This window comes from Chaetodon auriga, chromosome 22 (genome assembly GCF_051107435.1).
Source record: "Chaetodon auriga isolate fChaAug3 chromosome 22, fChaAug3.hap1, whole genome shotgun sequence".
Lineage (NCBI taxonomy): Eukaryota > Metazoa > Chordata > Actinopteri > Chaetodontiformes > Chaetodontidae > Chaetodon > Chaetodon auriga.
Genome location: NC_135095.1, coordinates 19,765,001 through 19,786,306, shown reverse-complemented (window position 1 = coordinate 19,786,306; position 21,306 = coordinate 19,765,001). Strand labels below are relative to the sequence as shown.

Below are 21,306 nucleotides of genomic sequence, written 5' to 3'. Positions count from 1 at the left end.
AAGTAACAGGCTGATGCTAATGAAAGAGAACCCAAAGACAGCGAAGACGCTGCAGCAGCCGTCAAAGTTTGAGACTCCTGCCGGCTGCCTCCTAATTACCTCCATCATTAACAGTGAGGACATTACATTGTTTGTCTTTGATTTCAGATTTTTTGACGTCTTTTCTCTGGTCCCTTCTGTGTTCTGTCGCTCCGTCTTTGTTCGCTCGTCTCTGTAACGCCGCCGGCTCTCGGCCAAAAGACAAAGACTCTCACCGAAGCGTCTCCCCGCAGAGTTTGTGGCAGCTTTGCATATAAATGTGTTTGTGAGTAAATCCGTCCCTCCAGGACGTCTTTCTAAGTCCAGCGCCTCAGGAGCCGCCAGACAGACAGAAACCGGAGACTCCAGATCTGAGTTTGACGCGTTAAGATTAAAATCCAGATCCTGACCGAGACGTTAGGCACAAAGGTGAGAATAAGAGACGAAGCCACGGTCCAAAGTGGAAGAAAGGTCTTAGTTCAGCAGAACGTCAAACAGTCCATGGAAGACAGTAATGAAAGAGTCACAGTGAAAGATGGTTTTCAGATTAACATTCCACATTTCACTTGAATTTTAAGGCTTGAAAATGTGTCTTTGGTTAAAAACAGCAGCTTGTAGCTCAGAGTTCAGAGCGACTGGTGGTCCATATGTGAACACAGGCGTCCTCGGAGGACGGCGTCCTCAGAGGTGGACACTGCCGTCAGATCCGCCTCATGAAGGTTTAGGAGCTTTGTGTCCTTCAGAGTCCTGACGTGAAAACAGCTGAGGAGCAGCTGCTGCAGTGCACAGCTCCGTCCAGCAGGTGTCAGGATTCCTCGCCTTCAGCAGCCTGATGCTCTTCGCTGTGGAGCTGCAGGAAACACTGAAGGGTTTGTTTGACTTTCATGAGCTTCATCTGAACACAAATCAGATGAAGAGTCTCTGCTGCCTCCAGCAAAAGCTGATCTGAGACAGAACTGAAAAGAAAACCACTTTGTCTCCTGGTCTTCATCGTGTCCCCTGCAGGACCGTCAGGTTGCCTTTGAATGTGTGTGTGGACTTTAAAGGGGAACTGAATCCACACATCAAAGAGTCATGTGATGTTAAAAGAAACAGATTTTACAAAATGCTTTAACATGTAAATTAGAAAACAAGTCACCTGTCAGGGACCTCCGTCCAGACACTCTGTGCTGTTAAGGATTATTTCTGCAGTGTTTGAAGGCTGTTCAGAGTGTTTGATGTCCCACCAATCAGCAGAACCTCTGCTGCTCACCTGTGCTGCTCACCTGTGCTGCTCACCTGTGCTGCTCGTCTCTGCCTCCCAGCAAGTTCTTGTGTGGTGTAAAGCCTCAGGAACACAGGTGGATGTTCTTCAGACAGACGTTTGAAGGCTGAACACTGGTTTGCGTCAGAAGTAACGCTGACGACGTCGTTCAGGGTCTTCATGTGAACGCTGACGCTTTGAGCAGAACATTCACCTTCTCACCTCAAACCGTGAAGCTCCACACTGAGGGTTCTCAGGGGAACCGAAGCTTCACCTGAGACCCTGCAGGTGAGACAGACGCAGAATAACGGACGTGGACGGAGACGCTTTGAGCCAACATGGCAGAAAACCACGAAGCTGATTCCAGGAAGCCGAAGAGGAAACGAGGGCAAACATTCAGCAAAAAGCTTCAGAGATGAGTCCCGACACGTCGTCTGCTCGTCAGTTCAGACGATTCACTTCACTGAAAGTACTAATACCACACTGAAAGTACTTCAGTACAGGTAAAGGTTCAGTCAGTACAGTGTGCTTCCTGTCACAGGACTGAATGAAGCAGTAAGAGGACGGAGACGTGACGCCTCACCTTCATCCTTTTGAAATGATTTCTCTGTCCTCATCAGGTTTGACCCTCGTCCACTTCCTGTCCCCGTCCTCATGGTCTGTCTCTGAGACACTGCTGTCTGTTCATGGATTGGAAATAAATGATCATTATTCCAGGATCAATGTTCCTGCTGCGTTCGTGTGTGTGAGTGAACTTAATATTCTACAGAAAATTCTTCTCCATTTTTCAGTTGATTTTATTTTGTTTTAATCCTCCAAAACTCCTCTAACGCAGTATTTCTGTGGTATTCCCGCCGTAAAATGCAGTAAAGTATGTAAGTAAAGTGAGGCGTTTCTTTCTCTGTGCAGGGGTTTGGTCTGCGCATGCGCAGTGCCAGGCGGCGGTCAGTTGAGGAAGTTCTGATCAGCTTCGTACCTGCCGGTAGCGGGTTATTCACGGCAGCCTTCTTCCGGGACCAGGTGAGTGAGTGTCCCTCGAGCGGCTTCTTGTCTCCTCGTGGACCGGATGAAACGTCAAACGACGCGTGTGCAGGTGAATCTGTTTGACGGTTTACGGCAGAGGTTTGTTTCTGATGAATGCGGTGTGACGGTCAGTGAACCTGCTCAGGTGTTGCTACGATGCTAATTATAGCTTTCACCTGTTAGCCTGCGCGCGGCTGCGTTAGCTCGCTGAAGGGAAACCGTGAGGTCAGCTGACCTCAGGTGTCCGTTTCTCTCTGCCGTGAAATTAATCGATAATTGCATAAAAGTCAGGACCTGAATCGAACGATACTCGGATACTTCACTGAAGTACACAGGAAGTTACTGCAACAGTGTAGAAATACTGAAGTATGAAAGTTTCTCAAAGTACCAAAAGTAAAAGTCCTCATGCAGAATGTCCCGTGAGTCACATCCTGATCACTGATCAATCAGTGATGGTGGAGGAGGCGTCCATAGAGTTTAGGTAGAATCAAACATCAGCATTGACTTATTGATTATTTATTGAACGTGTACCTGAAGCCATCAGATACATGTAGTAAAAGTATGAAGTACTGTACGAGTACAGTACTTCATACTGCAGTAAACGTACTCAGTTCCTGAGTGAAGTCCGGGTCCTCTGAACGATCGCTGCACTTTGATTATTGATCGACTCTCCCTCCTGATCAGACTCGTCCATCAGAATGACGTCAGCGGCAGATCTGGAGCAGCTGGCAGACATCGGTGAGTGAGTGAGTGAGTGAGGGAGTGAATGAGTGAGGGAGGGAGGGAGTGAAGGAGTGAGTGAGGGAGGGAGGAAGTGAAGGAGTGAGTGAATGAGTGAGGGAGTGAATGAGTGAGGGAGTGAATGAGTGAGGGAGGGAGGGAGGGAGTGAAGGAGTGAGGGAGGGAGTGAATGAGTGAGTGAGGGAGCAGGAGGATCAATAGTCAGACGTTTCCCTCTTATGTTAATGTCATCGTTTCTTTATTGATTAATCTGCTCAAAGCAACAAATCTTCATATTTAAGAAGCTGAAACAGAAAATCTTTGAGGTCTTGAATCAAAAATGATCAATCGATCGATCGATCGTCAGTGATCGGTCATTGATTTCTTTGGACTCATCGTTGCAGCTCTAAACATCACTGTGGGTGAAGGAGTACTCTGATGTACTGACCTAAGTTAAAGTAGTAGTACCACAGTGTAGAAATACTGTGTAACACGTACAGCACTGATCCCAGAACAGTCCGAGCTCTGAAACATCAGTCAGTGAGAGACTGAAGTATTTGCATCACTTGAAGAAGTAAAAGTGAAAGTACTCCTGCAGACAGCTGATGATCAGTTTCCTGTTTACTGTCGATCGATCCTCGAGGATCAATAAAGTTTTATGTGAACCTGAATCAGTACATCATCAATGAGCTGATTGTATTCAGCGTTTTTGATCTGAATCTGCAACGAAGCCGAAGCCGTCGTGAAGTTAAAAAGTGGTGAAATTAGCATAAAACAGAAATACTGCTGTAGAGTACAAGTACCTCAGAGTTGTACTGAAGTACTCGAGTGAATGTCGTTTCAGTGACTTTATGGAGGATTTTTTTTTATTTGGCTCTTCTTCATGTTGTTTTACATGTTTGAGTCCTCCTCCTCTTCCTCCCCCTCCTCCTCTTCCCCCCCCCCAGCCCTGTTCAGACCATCATTTCCTGTCTGTTATCAGAGCAGCTCTGTGTTTATGAGAAACTTCCTCTGAGCTGCAGGACAAACACGCAGCTGAAGGTGGTTTCCAGTCCGTCGTCTGTGTGGCGGCGAGCGTTTGGCGTTTTCTCTTCAGGAAGTCGTGATTGACCTTCTTCCTTCAAACGTTGTCTCTGTGGATTTCAGAGTGTTTGTTCTTCGTCAGCTTCTCCTTTAATCTGCAGAGCTTCAGAAGGAGGAAGAGGAGGATGAGGAGGCCCAGCGGAGCGTCGCAGGCGGTCCGTCACTTCCTCCCAGCGCCACGCTCAGCCCCGCCTCTTCTCACCCGTATTACGACGTGGCTCGACACGGCATCGTCCAGGTGTCAGGTCAGCGCTTCACCTGAGCGTTCGCTCTGCCGTCATAGAGACGACACGTCAAAGTCACCTGTTTCCTCCGCAGGTGACGACCACTACGGCAGGAAGCTGATCGCCTTCAGCAGCTGCTGTCTGCCTCCGTCTCACCAGCTGAACCACCGGCGCCTGCTGGAGTACGTTCAGAGCGAAGCGTCTTCATCCCGCCGCCTGGCGCTCACCTGAAAGCCTCACGATGGTCTGCCTCCCTCTGCAGGTACCTGAGGTTCACGCTGGACCAGTATGTGGAGATGGACTACATCCTGGTCTACTTCCATCACGGTCTGAGGAGCAGCAACAAGCCGTCGCTCAAGTGGCTCCGAGAGGCGTACAGCGAGTTCGACAGGAAGTACGACCACGCCGCCGCCGCCGCCGTTCTGTGTCTTTAATCGTGGCTGAGTTCACTGGCACTGTAACAGAGTGTGCGTGCGTCTACTCACAGGTACAAGAAGAACCTGAAGGCTCTGTACGTCGTTCATCCCACAAACTTCATCCGCATCGTGTGGAACATCTTCAAACCTCTGATCAGGTAAACACACCTGCGGCTCACCTGTCGGAGCTCAGACCGCCGTCAGTCGCGCTGAAGAGTCTCCCTGTTTCTCCACAGCCACAAGTTCGGGAAGAAGGTGACGTACGTGAACTACCTGGCCGAGCTGCGGGAGCACCTGAACTACGATCAGCTCGTCATCCCCGGCGACGTGCTCAGGTAACGGCTCCGCCCACAGACGCTGACTCGGCGAATCACGGCACAGGAAACCGCCAGCTGTTGTTTGTGTCTCGTCTCTCGCAGACACGACGAGAAGTTACGAGCCGCTCTGAGAGACGGACCCCCTCCCTCGGCGAAGACCCCCCCGCCTCGACCCCCCCTGCCCACGCAGCAGTTTGGAGTCAGCCTGCAGTAGTGAGTCTCGCACCAAACTCCTCCCAGAATTCTCCTGGTTTCTGTTTGTCGATCGACGCTGTGACAGAAGAGTCACTGAAACCTTTTTGATTGACAGCATCAGAGAGAAGAACAGAGAGGCCGTCATCCCACCTGTCCTCAGCCAGACCGTCACCTACCTGAAGGAGAACGGTGAGCGTCCACCTCATAGCATCACAGTAACAGTGTGAGCTAAAGCTCCAGATTTGTGAATGGACTCTGGTTGAGGGTCCAGTCCTGCGTCCAGCAGTGTGTCTGCTGACGTCTCTGTGTGTCTGGATCAGGTCTGAGGACTGAGGGGATCTTCAGACGTTCAGCTCGTGTTCAGCTCATCAAGGACATCCAGAAGCTCTATAACCTGGGTGAGTGGGGTCTCCCTTTCTCAACGGCAGGGGCCTTATATCTGTGTGTGTGTGCGTGTGTGTGTGAGAGAGAGAGTGACAGGAAGTCACAGGATCAACTTGAGATCATGAAACTGGTCCTGGACCAGTTTTTTAAACACTCTCAGCAGGTTCATCCTCCTGACGTAGAGACCTGATCCAGGACCTGAGTCCGGCCTCAGCTGTCTGTGGATCAGGTCTCTGTTCTTTCAGGCTCAGGTAGATTCTCCACAGGTGTGTTTGGTCCTTTCTGTCTTCAGCTGATTCATGAAAAAAGTAGAACGTTTACGAGCATGAAGGTCGGCGTGTTAATGAAGATTCGTCGTGTCGTTTGAAGGGAAACCAGTGAACTTTGACGAGTATGCCGACGTCCACGTCCCCGCGGTGATCCTCAAGACGTTCCTCAGAGAGCTTCCTGAACCGCTGCTCACCTTCAGAGTCTACAGCCAGGTGCTGGACATCCTCAGTGAGTGCAGGAGGAAGACCACGGTGATGGTGGTGATGATGGTGGTGGTGGTGATGACGATGATGATGATGATGATGATGATGATGTGCTTCCTCCCCTCTCAGGTGTGGAGAGCAGTCTGAGGGTCTCCAGGTGTAAACAGATTGTTGAAAGTCTTCCTGAACATCATTTCATTGTGACCAAGTTCCTGCTGTGTTTCCTCCACATGGTACGTCTGATCCAGTCATGTGATCCAGTCACCTGATCACTTTGAGAGATGAATCATATTGAGTATTGTTGTTAATTCAAACGTTTACCTCTAATAGAACAGAACAGGCAGACAGGAGCTCATTTGTCTCCGTTTCTTCTGTAATTAAATAGAATCTGAACATTTTCTGAAAAAAGATGATAAAACAGGAAGTTAGACAGCAGTAACCATGACGACACGTGGAAAGGCGGTCGACTTTAATCACAGAAAACAAAGACGAAACGTTGAGTTTGAGCTGAACACGAATCTCAGCAGTGATTCTGTTTGAAAGCGCTTTGAGCTGCACTTCCTGTCTGACAGGTGCTGTTTAAATAAAGTTTATTGTGGAGTCACTTCCTGTCTGACAGGTGCTGTTTAAATAAAGTTTATTGTGGAGTCACTTCCTGTCTGACAGGTGCTGTTTAAATAAAGTTTATTGTGGCGTCACTTCCTGTCTGACAGGTGCTGTTTAAATAAAGTTTATTGTGGAGTCACTTCCTGTCTGTCAGGTGCTGTTTAAATAAAGTTTATTGTGGCAGCTCCTCTGACAGTGTTGAACTGTTCTGACATCCTGTCTGTCCTCTGACTGCTGCTCCTCTGTTGGCCACCAGGTGTCTCAGGCGAGCATCGAGAACAAGATGAGTCCGTCCAACCTGGCCTGCGTCTTCGGGGTGAACCTCGTCTGGCCTCGTCACGGCTCCGTCTCGCTGACCGCTCTGACCCCCGTCAACATTTTCACCGAGATCCTCGTGGAGCATTTCCACACCGTGTTCGGCTCCCGCTGCCCACCTGCACAGGTAACGCCCTGAGCCGGCGCCCGCAGGTCGATCGTCCTCCGGGAGCGAACGTTTTCCGTCTGCAGAGAACGATTCCCAAAGACTGTAAGGTGTCATCAGGACAGAACGTGGACCGCTCTGAGCGCTCCTGCAGCGCCACCTTCAGGACAGAATGTCAGCGATACTTTGACCTCTGAAGTTTTTCTACTGCAGTATTTAATAATCAACATGATCACACACATCTGGGTATCTAAGTAGTTTCTGACAGTGCTGTAGTTAGCATTAGCATTATTAGCATTAGTAAGATGAGCAAACACTAAAAAGTAATCTGTTACAAACTGTTTATTGTGAATGTTGGAGTTTTCATCGTCTGTCGTCCAACAATCTTTTATTTCACCGTAATAACATAAAAACACTTTCACGTTCGTTTTGTAACACTCAGATTCAGAAAAGTGTTTCCGTAAAGTCCAAACTAGTTTTTCTGACAAACTGAACTCAAACTGTTTCCATGAAGAATAAAAAGTCACTTTGATTCTTCTGATTTCAGTTGATTCAGTTTAAACGTCTGAAGAGAAAAAAACAGAAGATTAAAGACAAATTTACATAAAGACTCAGTCAGTGAGGAGGAGGAGGAGGAGGAAGGCTGTGGAGTGAAATCAGACGCTTGAATCAAACTTTCTGTTCTTGAGTTTTGTTTATTAACGATTCCTTTTTTTCGTAAGAACTTGGTACAAAAAAGTGAGACTACTCTTGAATCGTTGACCGACGTCCACCATCGACTCTTTAATGCATCGTAAAGAAGAAAAACTACATTGGCATATTTAAGACAAACACTTCCTATACACACTATCCACTGGACAGTCCCGCAGTAATGACAAAGAAAAGATCTACTTCAACAGACGTTTCATTTCCACCTAAACGTGTCGCCGTCGCCTCCTCGTGGCAAAAGAATACATCGAACGTGGCGAGCGAAAGTCGGGATGCAGAACCGGCAAACGATAGAAAACCCATGTTCGCCTTTTTTGCTCTTCGATAAAAGAATATAAAAATGTTCCAACGTTTTTCTCTTTTTGTTCAAATGTTGTGTCGTGTATTAAAATAGATCTGTTTAAGCACTGCACAGTTTCTCCCGGAGAAGAGTTCTACAAACGGATGAAGGGTCGGGGGGTCGGGGGTCGGGGGTCGGGGGTCGGGGTGGGACGCGGCTCCGAGCGCTGATATGGTTCCACCTGGACTCTGGTCCCGGTCCTGCGGCTCTCAGCGAGGACTCGATATGCATCACGGTACATTCTGAGGTTTCTCTCCTGATGATGATTTATTCTTCGTTAAAGGCAGTTTGGTTCAACGTTCTCGTGTTTCCGCCGCTTCCCCCGCAGGCGGCGGCCCGGACGAGTCCGCCGCTCAGAAGACGGCGTTTTATGGTGTTCACAGTTCAGACCTGCGGACGGAAAACCTTCGATATGAAGACGAATCTGATCGGTTTGATGTGAAAGAATTCTGTTTGCAGGTTTGAGTGACGACCACGCCTCTGATGACGACCACGCCGCCGCCGCCGCGTCTGTTCACCGGTTCAACGGTAAGAGTACCTGACCGCGTTTTATTACTGGAATATTTGAATGTTGTCAGAGTGTGAAGGTAGAATTTACTTTACTTACATTTTTGATGATCTTAGTTTGAAACTGCAGCCGTCACATTAATGCAGTACCGAGTGCAGTATTACTTTCCTTCGACGTCCTCTCGTGGTAAACGTGGCCGTCCAGGCTCCGCCCTCGGCCGAGCCTCCTAAAACACTTCAAACCTGTCGTGTTACTTCATGCACTGCGAGTTGTACTGCGAGTGAATCGACTGTTCGCTCAGGAAAACGTTTTCACCAAATGACGGATCGCTAACGACGCCGTCGTTAGTTTGAACGTTTTTAGATCAGTTTGTTCGATTGTTTGATTGAAAATGGAAAGTTTGGATTCTGACTGGTCGTCAGACGTGGTTCTGTCGCCTGATTGGCTGCAGCGGAAACGTGGTGAATGTTATCGTACGAGGCTGATGTCACGTCCGCTCGTCGTGTTTCTGTCGTCCCTCTCAGTCAAACTCGTTGGCCGACGCTTCGGTTCCTTTGATGAATCCGAAAACCTCTTCTGTTCGATGGCGAAGGCGTTTTCTCTCTGAAACCATTTGTTCGTGTTTGTGCATTAACGGGTCGCAGAGCTGCGCCGGCGAGGACAGAAAACTGAAAACTGGACTAAATCTACGTTTGAACACTTAAACTGAACCTTTCTGGACCAGCAGGAAGACTAGCGAGACAGACGGACCCGGAGGACGGGGCGGCGTCCCGCTTCGCCTCAGGACGCCGCCCCGTCCTCCGGGTCCGCCGACAGTCAAAGTGTTGTTGCAGTTTGACAGAAAACCCTGGATGTGAAAGGATTTGGACTTGAGGCAGTGTTCAGACTAACAGGCTTCAAACGCTCCGTAAAAAAATAGAAAACAGGCAGGAAGGAAAAAGCACGATGGACGCTCCCAGTACAAAAACTGGGATGAAACTGGGATGAACCATCCCAGGTGAACGATCCCAGTACAAAAACAAAGAGGATTTTTGGCATATTTTCCATACTGGTTAAAGGGGGCGGGGCTGAACGATGCGTCGCGCTGACGTGTTCGAGTGCAGCCGTGAACAAACGCTTTGGTCCTTTTTGTTTCCTGCGGACGGCGACGGCAGACGTCACCTGACGTCCTGTCACACGGACGGCGACGGCAGACGTCACCTGACGTCCTGTCACACGGACGGCAGACGTCACCTGACGTCCTGTCACACGGACGGCGACGGCAGACGTCACCTGACGTCCTGTCACACGGACGGCGACGGCAGACGTCACCTGACGTCCTGTCACACGGACGGCGACGGCAGACGTCACCTGACGTCCTGTCACACGGACGGCGACGGCAGATGTCACCTGACGTCCTGTCACACGGACGGCAGACGTCACCTGACGTCCTGTCACATGGACGCCTCCAAGAAGCTTCTCGCTTCGCTTTGACCTTTTCTGACATTTTGAAGCTCGACAGGAAACAGAAGCTTCGTTCAGATTCAGACTCCGGCTTCAAACGGCGCCGTCGTTCACTGATCAGCTGTTAGCGTCAGCAGCTCGCCGCGAAGCTCGGATCAGCTGATCCATGTTTCTCTTAAACCAACGGCGTTCATGTTGTTTCGTCGTTTATGTTGTCGTTTTGTTTGCGTCGCCGTTTGTTGTCGTTTTCTGCCGTCGACAGGAAACAAACAGGTAAACAGGGACTCGCCTCGGTCTCAGATGTGACTTGAGTAAAGTTTGAAAACCAAAGAAAAGCTGCGATGATGATCAGAACAACAACAATAAGAAGAAGAAGAAGAATAATAATACAACGTATGTACAGTGATCCCTTGAATACTCCAAACTTACATTTATCAACAGGCATCAGCATGAAAATACTAAAATCTCCACTAGAAATGCTAATTTCTGTAGTTTTATCTTAAATACTTTTTTCTTTGACTTTAACTCTATTAATACTGAAAAAGGTTATTCTCTGTTTGTTTGAAGGCTCGTATGCGTTTACATACACGATGGAACATTTCCTGAATCATTATGGCAAAAACATTGTTCGTAGGAGAATGAGACAAACATCTACTCAGATATATCTGTACAGTCCTCCGCCTCGTCCGTCCACGTCCCGCCGGCCAACAATGATTCCACCTGTGTTTAAAAAAGGACCGGAGCTCCGTCGAGCCGCCGCGGCGCTCTGCCGTCTGACTTCCTGTCGTAAATACGTTAAGGCCAAGAACATGAAGAAATAGAAAAGAAGTCGAAAAAGAAAATCTCGTAGCACTGAAGGTGTCGCTTTAAAAACACTTGGATCGAGTGGAGGATCGAGGTCGAGGCTCTTTGTTCTCCGCTTCTCCGGAGGAAACACGCTTAGATATTATTCAAACAAACAAAAAAAAAACACCGCGGCCCTCCGGCGCCGGGGGGCGGGGCTAGTTGTTGGCGTCGTCCTGGCTGTGGGCGTGGCTCTTCTGCAGGGGCGTGGCCGAGGGGCCCGGGGCGGCGGCGCTGGTGGGTTTGATCCAGGACTGGGAGAGCAGGGAGGCGGCGATGGTGGCGGTGGTGGTCATGGTGACCTGGATGAGCTGGTCGCGCTGGATCAGCCTGATGAGAGCTTTGAGGCGCTCGAGCGACGCCTGAGTGTCCCTCTGCTGCCCCAGCAGGCGCTCCCTCAGGTCCATACACTGCTGCACACACACAGGAAACACACAGTCAACTTCCTGTCGGCGGCACAACCGGTCACGCTTTCTGTGGATTTAACTGGTTAGTTAGGAGCTGCTGCGTCACATCGCCGCTGCAACAGACCGACTCGTTCTTTAACGGCTTTACGGCTGCGTTTCACTTCCTGTCTGTTCAAAGTCCATTAAAATCACTGGACGTTCACAGAGCAGCGATTGGATGATCGTCCTGTCCGCTGATTTTAATAACCTTTGAACAGCTCCAGGTTTAGACCCGCGACGCTCGCCGCCGCCGAGGCCACTCCGGCAGCTTCACACCTTCAGTTCTCGTCTGCAGCTGTACGACACAACGGCGCTTTCTCTACGACAAGACGTGTTCTCAGCTCCTGTTCTCCAGCAGCACCAGAGGAACCCTGAGTCATGTGAGGGCCAGGTGTGTGCTGATTGGTCAAACATTTTTAAAGACCTGTGTAAGCGTTTACACGTCTTTAAAAATGGAGGTCACTGCAGGACCAGGTCCCTGTGCGGACCTGGTCTTGCAGTGGTCCGCACAGGGACCAGGTCCGCACAGGGACCTGGTCCTGGCAGGTCAGAACAAACATCGTGTGTTTTTACTTTGAGTGTGTTGTTGAGCTTCTTGTCTTGCTCTTCCAGGTGAGCGCACTCGTTCTTCAGCTCGTTGTTTCGTCTCAGCAGCCGTCGCTTCTCCTCCTGCCTCACTGCTCACACACACACACACACACACACGTCATCAGCACAGGTGTGAAGGTGACAGCAGTGTGATGTCATCAAGTGGACGGCTTCTCACCTGTCTTGTGTGTAACGTAGGACTGAACAAAGTTCTGTGGCCACGACATGTTCTCTTTGTTGAGGACCTGAAGAAAATACACAAACAACAAACAAACAAACAAACAGTTTACGGCGTCTGAAACGTCTTAAAGGTTCAGAGGATTTTCAGCCGTAAAGAGTAAAGATTTGCTGAAAGCCGTCTATTAGCTCATCTAAACATGATGCATATTTTCACTTTATGCTAAGCTAGGCTAACACATCCTGACTTCAGCTTTAAGCTACAGACACTGTGGGAAACGTGCTTCTTCTCTGTCTTTGATGTTCAGATTGATTCCACTCACGTCTGTACAGTCAATGTGAGGCTACAACCAGCAGCTCGTTAGCATAGCTTAGCATAGAGACTTGACACAGAGGGAAGAGTTAGCCTGGCTCTGTCACTGTTAGAAGAGGAGCTGTGGACAGAGCCAGGCTAGCTGTTTCCCTCCCCTTCCAGTCTCCATGCTAAGCTAAGCTAACCGGCGGTAGCTCCATGTTTATCTGAACATCTCGAACTGTTTGGTTGGAAACCGTCTCGTTAAACCCTCTGCTGGTTCCTGCAGGCTGAGTCGGACTCGAGTCCTGAGGTGACTTCACCTCCTGCGTTCAGTCTGGAATCAGCACATCGCGGCCTTCATACCTTCTTCTGGCACTTGGGGCAGTACCAGGGTCCTCTGGGTGGGGTTTTGAGCGGCGGGTGGAGGCAGTTGGGGTGGAAGGCTCTGGGGCAGTTGTGGCAGGGCTGCAGCTCGCCGTCCTCCTTACAGACGGCACAGTGGTCGTCATGCTCCAAGTCCTCCTGCTCAGCAGCCATCAGCGACACCACGAGCAGAAAACAAAGTTCAGTCAGACGAGCAGAGAAATGACTTTCCATCTTTAGCCCGTTTGTCTGCAGATTCTTTCAGTTCGTTGGAGTAAAAACGTTCCTGCAGCTACACCGAACAAAGAAAAGTAACGCTCCAGCAGGAAGAGGAAGCAGCAGGTCGAGACTCCTTCAAATTAAAGCGTCTGACTCGTGATGATGGTTATTCATTTGAAAGAAAAGATCTCAACATACAGCAGACGTGACATCATCAGTCATGTGACCTACCTTCCAGCAGAAGTCCTCAGAGTCTGGCATGTGAATGGAAGCAGAGCAGAGGTTAGTGGCAGCGCAGACACACAGGTGAGACACAGGTGAGACATACAGGTGAGAGGTGAAGCCGTGACGCAGCACAGACAGACAGACTGACACAGTTCAGGCATCAGTTAAAGAAACATCAAACCTAAGTGTTTTTTTTGGTGACTCCAGCCGAACCGACAGACGACTGACGGGGATTATGATCAAAAACAGCCAACTTGAAGTTTAAGACGGCGAAGCAGCTGATGTTCCTCACAGGAAGTCGTCCTGCAGCCGATTATTTCTCAAAGTTCTCCACTGATAACGGCGTCGTACTCCGTAAGAGCTAGCTTCTTACAGCTAGCTGCAGACACATAACTGGTGGTGGTGACGTAGCGCCGCAAAGCGCTCTGCGCTGACGTGGCAGCGCACCATCAAATCACCGTGAGCCTCATTTTCATGGCAAAGAGCAGCGTAATGTTCCTTTAAAGGAAAAGTTCAGATGACAGACACTGAGAGGACATCGACCTCAGCTAGCACATGGTTAGCTTAGCTTAGCACAGGGGAAACTGAGCATGGCTGTGTTCAGCTCTGATCAGCGCGTCACATCTCGTCTGTTCTTCCATTTTTCAGCCTCTTATTCACACGAGGATGAAGATTCATTTGATGCTAACAGCTGTTCTGAAGTCTGCTGGTGGATTTTAAACAGAGTTCAGGTTTGTTCAGAAACGATCTCTGAAATCTGAGGAAACGTTTCTGTGAACGCTCCGATCAGATGAGGAGTTTGACAGTGAAGCACAGGTGCACGTTGACGTGTGTCTCAGGTGTGTGCAGGTTAGTCTGCTGAGGTGTGTTTTACCTCGTGCCGACAGGAAGAGCGAGCTGTTCAGGTAATGTGATGCCAGACGTTTACGCTGCAGACAGAACAGGAAGTGAGAGAAGAAGAAGGATTAAAGGTTTGATTGGTCCGATGAAGTTCAGTGTGAGGCGGACGCCGTCTCTGACCTCGGGCTCGAACAGGCCGCTGTAGGCTGGGTTGGCTGTGCTTCGTCTCTTCCTCTCCTGCCTCTTCGTCTGGATTTCTGTTCAGGAGAAAACAATCAGCAGCTGTTTGCCTCCGTGCGTTTGTGAGACCGCGACAATCGCCTGACGACCGCTATCAGTGACAGGAAGTGTGTGAGCTCACCTTCCAGGTGTTCTGTGGTGACGAGGCCGAGGGCGACCATGAAGGCGATTTTCTGTCAGAGAGAGACGACGTTAATAAAAAGTCACAGACAGGAAGTCCACTGCTGCTCGTCCTCATGAGACAGTCTGGATCAGGTCTGAGGACCAGTGAGAGATCTGCAGGTGCTCTCTGGATCACCTGGATCACCTGGATCACTGGTCTCAGTCTGTCTCACCTCGGGGTCCTCGTCTTTCTTCTGCGAGGGGGATTTCGGTGGCGGAGGGTCCTCCTGTGAGGGGAGGTCAGCCTGGGCCCCCGGGGACCCCTCAGTGCTGCTGGGAGCCTGCGGCTGGATAATTATCACCTGCTCTCACACACACACACACACACACACACATCATTACTGTCAGTGTTTGAGCTGTTTGATGCAGATTTCAGGCTCAGAGCTGAGGAGCAGCGGCTGCACCTTGACGGCCTCGCTGACAGCGGACACTCCGTTGCCGGTGGCGGGGGAGGCGGCGATAATGGCGTATGCCACGCCGGGGCCCGCTGAGGCGTGCTGGGCGGGGCCGCCAGAGTCGGGGCCTCCGGACGGGCCGAGCGGTGGAGCCGGGGGCGGCGAGGCGTCGCTCTGGCCGTTGGGCTGGTGGTCGGGGCTGAAGGTGCTGTTGGCGGTGGGCAGGGTGGGGCCCTGGCTCTTCGGACTGACCACGGCCGTGGCCCTCTGCAGGCTGAGCGGCTGCAGCTCCTGACAGGGACTGTGGGGGAGGCTGTCGGGGATCTGGGTCTTTGGCCTGACCTGGAGGGAGACCACAGCGAGGAGGTTAGACCGCCTCGACAGGCGGATTTCACGTTTCCTCCTCAGCAGCTACAGTTCACTACGACAGAGCTGTTTTTGAGTCTTCTCATTGGTCGGCCGGGACGCCTCCCGGCACAGATACATGTGTTTAACACACACACTCACACTGACTTTACGCCTCAGTGAAAGAAGTGCTTCATGTTCTCTGCTTCTTCCTGATCAGCAGTTCAGTCAAACTGGTTAAAAACAGCTGAAAATCACTGAAATCTGGACCAGACTGACAAACTGAAGGCAACATTTCAGCCAATCACACGCTTAGCCTCATGGTCACTGATGTCGTCCAATCAGAGGACAGAGGGGCGGGACATGAGCGTTTGACTTCATATCCTGAGAATCACTGTCAGATCAGTCTGAGGAGGTTTGTGCTGCCACCTGCTGGACGTCTGCACACGCTGCAGCTTCAACATCGACTTCATCAGTCTGATGACGCTGTGTCTGCTCTCACACAGGAGGGGTGTGTGTGTGTGTGTGTGTGTGTGTGTGTGTGTGTGTGTGTGTGTGTGTGTGTGTGTGTGTGTGTGTCGTGGGGGGGGTGTCACCTGAGGTAGCACAGTGGCTGCTTGTCCTGCCAGCCGGTGCAGGGAGCTGACTTGAGGCACCTTGATGGGCACAGCAGTGAGAGTTCCCACCATCTGAAAGACACACAAACACAACATTGAGAGCGGGAAACACATTCAGGTGTTTCATTCACAGGTATGACACAACAAGACACACACACTGTTTTCTAACGACAGGAAATGATACAACACATGCAGCTCGACCACTCACAGTTCATTTTCTGCTGGTCAAGTCATTGATTCATCAGTTTCAGCTCTAACAAGCGATCAGTGCCACAGTGTGTACAACACACACACACACACACACACACACACACACACACACACACACACACAGCGTGTCCAGGCGTGTTTTATGGGTGTGTTTGTGTCTTTCTTCCTGAAATCTTTGTTGCCGTCTCACCACAATCTGCCATGTCTGTTTAGCATTGCATTGTGGGAAATGAGTCTGACCTCTCAGTGAGTGTTTTCAGAGTGTGTGTGTGTGTGTGTGTGTGTGTGTGTGTGTGTGTGTTGTCTGGATTTCAGCTGCTAGAAAAACATCTTTTGTGTTTTCCTCTCAGTTGTTGTTGTAGTAACCACGACTGACCACATGGGGAGCCCCTGCTACACCACACTCTGTGCACCTGACACCTGCTGCATGCTGGGAAATCCACGTTATGATGGAGGAGAGACTAACATCAGAGTGTTTGTGATCCAGAGTCAGGTGTCCTCTGAGACAAAGACCTGATCCTTCAGGGTCAGGCTCTGCAGAGGACGTCCTGCGTCCTGAGTCTCCGACGAGCGGCTCGTCCTGATGAAGGTTTCTGGGCTCAGACCGGAGGCTCAGGCTGTAGATCAGCCGCCATCGACCGCAGCTTGGCTTCAGGTCAAAGTGGCGCTGAGGTTAACGGCTGACCGACATAAACTACGGTGAAGCGCAGAGGACAAACAACAGCGGAGGAAGACGAAGTGCTGTCACTGGAACAGACTGGTGATTATTTTCACTTCTGTTCATCTTCGTCTTTACTGATCTGTGAAGCTCAGCCTTCATGACATCAGATCCAGAGAAGGAGAAATGGAGGCGTGGTTCTAACGAGGCCGCGGTGAAAAGCGTGAACTGAGTCAGCACAAAGAGCTTCGTCACCGTTTGATCTGAGGAAGACTCACTTCCTGTCACACTGAACCGGCGTCCATGTTGTTCCTGTCAGCTGCTCAAAAATCAGAAAAGAGGAAAGTTTTCTCCTCCTCCCCCCTCTGGAACACGGCTCGCCCCCTCCCCTCCTTTCTTCTTCTGTGAAAATCCCTTCGTTCCATTGTATCGTGCCGCGGCGAGGAGGGGGGAGGAGGCGGCCGAGGCCTGTTCCCATGGCAACTGCCGAGATGAAAATTCTTGCAGTGCGAGGCCTTTCATTTTCGTAATTGCTTCCTCTTTTCTCCAAACCTAAGCACCTTCTCTTTAGGGGGCCTCCTCCTCCTCCTCCTCTCCAGCGTGAAGAGTGAACACAACCTTCGACCAGTCATTTCCTCCTTTTTTAACGATTTCTTCTTCTTCTCTCTGAATCCCAAAGTCGAGCCCATCGCTGAGGCAGATGACAGCTCTGACCATCCTCCTCCTCCTCCATCCTCCTCCCACAGGTCTCACAAACCCACTGTGATCAACTGGGGGGGGGGGTGCAAACTGCAAGGCTAGCAGTTTACCCCTGCCTCCAGTCTTTGTGCTAAGCTAAAGCTAAGCTAAGCACACCCTGTGGCCTGATTCGGTGTCACCTGGTCAGAGACTGATGACTCCTGAGGTGGAACAGAAAGTTTCTGGAGTGATGAAGAGTGACGGTGGACTGATGCCAGGTCAGCAGAGCTGTGGAGGCTCTGAGCTCCGGACGTCTCATGGACACGAGACCCCTGACCAGAACACAGTGGGAGTCTGGGAAAGTGTCCAGATCCGAAGGGACATCTGGGCTCCCTTTGACACCACTGTGAGCTGGAGGCTCCTCCATAACACTGATTTTCCATGAATTCAACACAAACTGAGGACGAACTGAGAATACGTGGTTTTCGTTTAAACAGCTAAGTGTTATTTGTGGCTGAGGGACAGACAGGTGGACATATCAGACAGACAGAGTGTAAAAGATAACGTCTGAACAATGAGATGAGAAAACAGCACATTAAAGCCAATAAATCTTCATCATCACATCGAAGTGTACGGCGCGTCGGAGGGGACACGTCTGAGAAAGAGTCCCATCAGATATTGGACTGGAGACAGAAGAGACTTCATGAAAGGACAAAAAGAAACCATTCAGGGGGGTCAGAGAGACAAGTGGATATGAACTTGTCGGCTGAAGGTGGGCTGAGGCTCCAGTTTGCCATCACTGGTCCTGTCATCACAGGAGGAGGAGGAGGAGGAGGAGGAGTAGGAGGAAGGATTAAACAGACACGTCTCATGTCTTTCGCTCTGACTTGACGTGGACTCAGCGTTCAGAGTGAAGACGCTGAAGCAGAGACGAAGTCTTCAGCGTTCAGACACCGAGATCCTTTCTTTCTGATCCTTTCATGTTTTTCTCGCAGTGACTGGTTTTGTCCACTGGGTGGCTCCAGTTCCCAGTTCATCTCCAGAAAAACACAACTAATGACGTGTGAGCGACATGTCGAGATAAAAGCTCTTTCCCGTGTCTTCTGACACACGGATGAAAACGTTTCGAGATGATTCAGAAGTTATTCTTCTAACATTTGATTGGAGGAGCAGCTGTGATTGACGAGCTCAAGCTAGCCTGTCACAAACGTCCCGCGAACCTCCCACCTCATCGCTTCATCTCGCTGGTCGGCCTGTTATTCACTTACATTTGGGACGTTTTCGTCACGTCTCTCACTGTAACTTATGTTCTGCAGTTTAATCTTCTTTAGTGTATCTGACTGAAATTGTATTTTCTTCTCTTTAGATCTTGCTTCTATTTCGTCTTTCTGTGTCTGAATTGTTGAAAGCTGCTATAAAAACTTGACAAATCAAAGTCAGATAAGTTCCACACTTCTTCTGATGTCTTTTCATATCGTACAGAAACGAGTGGAAGTCAAAGGACGTCTGGATGTTTGAACGCAGCTACGTGTGAGCAAAGCGTTCAGCTTTGAAGGTAAATGTCATCTTCAGAGGTCCTTGAAGGCCTCGCGTGGCGTTCTCTGCTCCGTCATCCATAAAGTGCGTGTTTCTGAGCATCAGCTGCACTCGTTTGAAGCTCAGACTCGGCTCCTCTGGTTCCTCCGTGTCCCCGTGTCACATGCCGGATTACAGAGACCTGCACACATGCATCGAGTCTTCAGAGGACGGCTCAGAGCTCTGCAGGTGTCGTTCCCGCAGCTGCCAGCGGAGGGCGCTGTGCGAGGCCACGCCAGCCCTCAGTCCTCCATCTTCACCCGGAAGAAGCTTCTCAGGTTCAGGTCCAGATGAACTCTGCAGGACGAGGACGAGGAGCTGCCGTGAGGACGAGCGGACACTTGGTCTCCGTTCGTCTCTGTCTGATGATCGTCCACGCAGAGACGGTTCAAAGGAGGTTAAAGGAGGTTTAACGAGCTGCTGCACGCCGAAAGGATCATTTCATAGTTACTGATACTGAAAACACCTTCTTACGCATTTACAGGTGAGAAGTGAAGGCAGCTGAGAGTCAGAGGTTCACCTGAGCCAACAGGTGAGTCTGTAAATCCCAAAAACACCAAGTCCTACAGAATAACAACAGAAGACAAAACTTATGAGTTCATCTTAAAGTCTTCTTCACATCTTTGACTGAAGGTCAGACTTCAGCTTCTCTTGGATCATTTAAATCTCATTTTTCCTTCTTTTCTTCTTGAGTTTCACTTTAAAACATCATCACAGTCCTTTTCTGGAAGCTTCTGGAGAATCGATCAGTTATTGACTGATTCTAAAGAAACGATCGGTTATTGACTGATTCCAGAAAGTCAGGAAACTAAAACTCTAAATGATCATTTTTCATGGAACCAAAAAGATTAAATCTGTGAGACAATGAGAGAAAAGCAGAAAATAATCAGCGACCACAGACTGAAGATGTTTAATAAACTGATCAATCAATCAATCAGTTAATCAATCAATCAATCAATCTTCTCTCTGCTCCGCTGACCTCAGACCAGCAGGACCACAACATATAAAATGGTAACACTGTTCCTCCTGTCTTCCTCCAGAACCTCCAGCACCTCCTCCAGGACCCTTTGAATCTCTTTCCTGACTCCCTGAAGAACTTCTAATCCTCACAAATGACACCCAGATGGTCCTCAAGGACCACTGGAACGTCCTCAAGGAGTCCTGCGGACACACATGCTCACAGACATCTGTCCACCCAGACACTTAGACCCTCATCAGGACTCATCAGAGCTTTCTCCAGGATGCTTCCATGACCTCTACAAGCTTCTCTTTAGCCTCCAGGACCGCTGGAACCTCTTCAACAAACACTCGCCAACATCTGAAAGGACCCTGAGAACCTCACGGTGGACTCGATTAAGGGCCAGTGAACGTCTGCAGACTCAGGCGATGCTCAGATGTTTCTCTGTTCAGCTGAATAACACGTTTGTGTTCAGCAAAGGTTCAACCAGTGTAACCCTGAGCTCCAGTGTGAGGACCAGTTAAACGCTCTGACCTGGTTTCATATTGTCTTTTAAACAGGGTGGAGGGACCAGAACCATCAGCTCTGAGGTCCCTCTGCACCCTGTCTGATGGACAGTGGAAACACTCGGGTTTCGGTTCCCGTCGCAGACACAAACGTAGAGCTCGTCTTTGACGCCACGGCAGCGTTCTGGACTCGGTGCGTCTGGTTTCCTGCTCGTCTTTCACGGCTCTGAGCGGGAAAGCGGACCCTTGAAGGGGCCATCTACCTTCCTCTGCTGTGACCAGACTTGGAGGCGGATGGCAGAGGTGACCTTGGCTGGTGTTGAAAGAGGATAAAGATGGAGAGCCATGAAAGAGAAGCCGGATCAACTTTCAAACACATTCTGCTCCTCGTAGCCTCTTTGTTCCTCCGCTTCAAGCTAACAGGCGCTAAACGCCAGCGCCGCTCCAATCCCCGGCCAGGGTTTACCAACAGACACGTCCTCCCGTCTCAGTGTCTCCGTGTCCCAAAATAAACCCTCATTATATCTCCAAACTCAGCGTGTCCACAGGACTGCTTCTGTGGATCCAGAGCTTTTCTCATTTGGTTCCTTCAAAACCTGCAGAACATGTGAGGAGACGATTGGCGCCATCAGTTTGTTCTGCGTCTTTTTATATCATTGTTTTTCTCTCTTTGACACGTCACTTTTACAGCCAACACAGAGGCCACGAAGAAACCATTTCTGGCTCTTTTTCCTAATTAGGAACAAGATTAATGAAAAGTGATGGTGAGTTTATAAGAAGTGACCTCAAAGAACTCTGAAACTCACAGAAACTTTGATTTGAGACGTTATTTCTTGTGCGGGGA

The 21,306-nt window shown here is 49.9% G+C and overlaps 2 protein-coding genes across 4 annotated transcripts in view; one reads left to right on the top strand and one right to left on the bottom strand.

Annotated features, from left to right (window-relative positions):
• Positions 1-946: 946 nt before the first annotated feature.
• Positions 947-7,458, top strand: LOC143315134 (rho GTPase-activating protein 8-like). Of its 2 annotated transcripts, none has more exons than XM_076722621.1 (14): positions 947-2,006; positions 2,171-2,354; positions 2,969-3,022; positions 4,189-4,332; positions 4,406-4,493; positions 4,574-4,705; positions 4,799-4,885; positions 4,964-5,062; positions 5,147-5,257; positions 5,355-5,428; positions 5,560-5,637; positions 5,993-6,121; positions 6,226-6,329; positions 6,959-7,458. In XM_076722621.1, exons 1-14 carry the CDS (start codon positions 1,860-1,862, stop codon positions 7,154-7,156), a joined length of 1,629 nt encoding a protein of 542 aa, XP_076578736.1. In that variant the 5' UTR covers positions 947-1,859; the 3' UTR covers positions 7,157-7,458. The 2 variants fall into 2 exon arrangements, with proteins under 2 accessions (XP_076578736.1, XP_076578737.1); XM_076722622.1 differs by having other exon boundaries at positions 949-2,006; positions 2,171-2,281.
• Positions 7,459-7,878: 420 nt separating this feature from the next.
• Positions 7,879-21,306, bottom strand: part of phf21b (PHD finger protein 21B) — a 68,807-nt gene continuing 55,379 nt past the window's right edge. The window contains exons 5-17 of one of the 2 annotated variants that reach the window (XM_076722619.1): positions 15,857-15,949; positions 14,925-15,257; positions 14,694-14,822; positions 14,480-14,531; positions 14,299-14,375; positions 14,153-14,207; positions 13,285-13,307; positions 12,835-12,993; positions 12,178-12,244; positions 11,985-12,088; positions 10,304-11,378; positions 10,102-10,213; positions 7,879-9,879 (exon numbers count right to left, since the gene is read on the bottom strand). In XM_076722619.1, coding sequence (XP_076578734.1) covers positions 11,124-11,378; positions 11,985-12,088; positions 12,178-12,244; positions 12,835-12,993; positions 13,285-13,307; positions 14,153-14,207; positions 14,299-14,375; positions 14,480-14,531; positions 14,694-14,822; positions 14,925-15,257; positions 15,857-15,949 — 1,347 coding nt within the window. In that variant the 3' untranslated portion in view covers positions 7,879-9,879; positions 10,102-10,213; positions 10,304-11,123. Of the gene's footprint in view, positions 9,880-10,101; positions 10,214-10,303; positions 11,379-11,984; positions 12,089-12,177; positions 12,245-12,834; positions 12,994-13,284; positions 13,308-14,152; positions 14,208-14,298; positions 14,376-14,479; positions 14,532-14,693; positions 14,823-14,924; positions 15,258-15,856; positions 15,950-21,306 lie in introns of those variants that run through there. The other variant, XM_076722620.1, reaches the window with a different exon arrangement.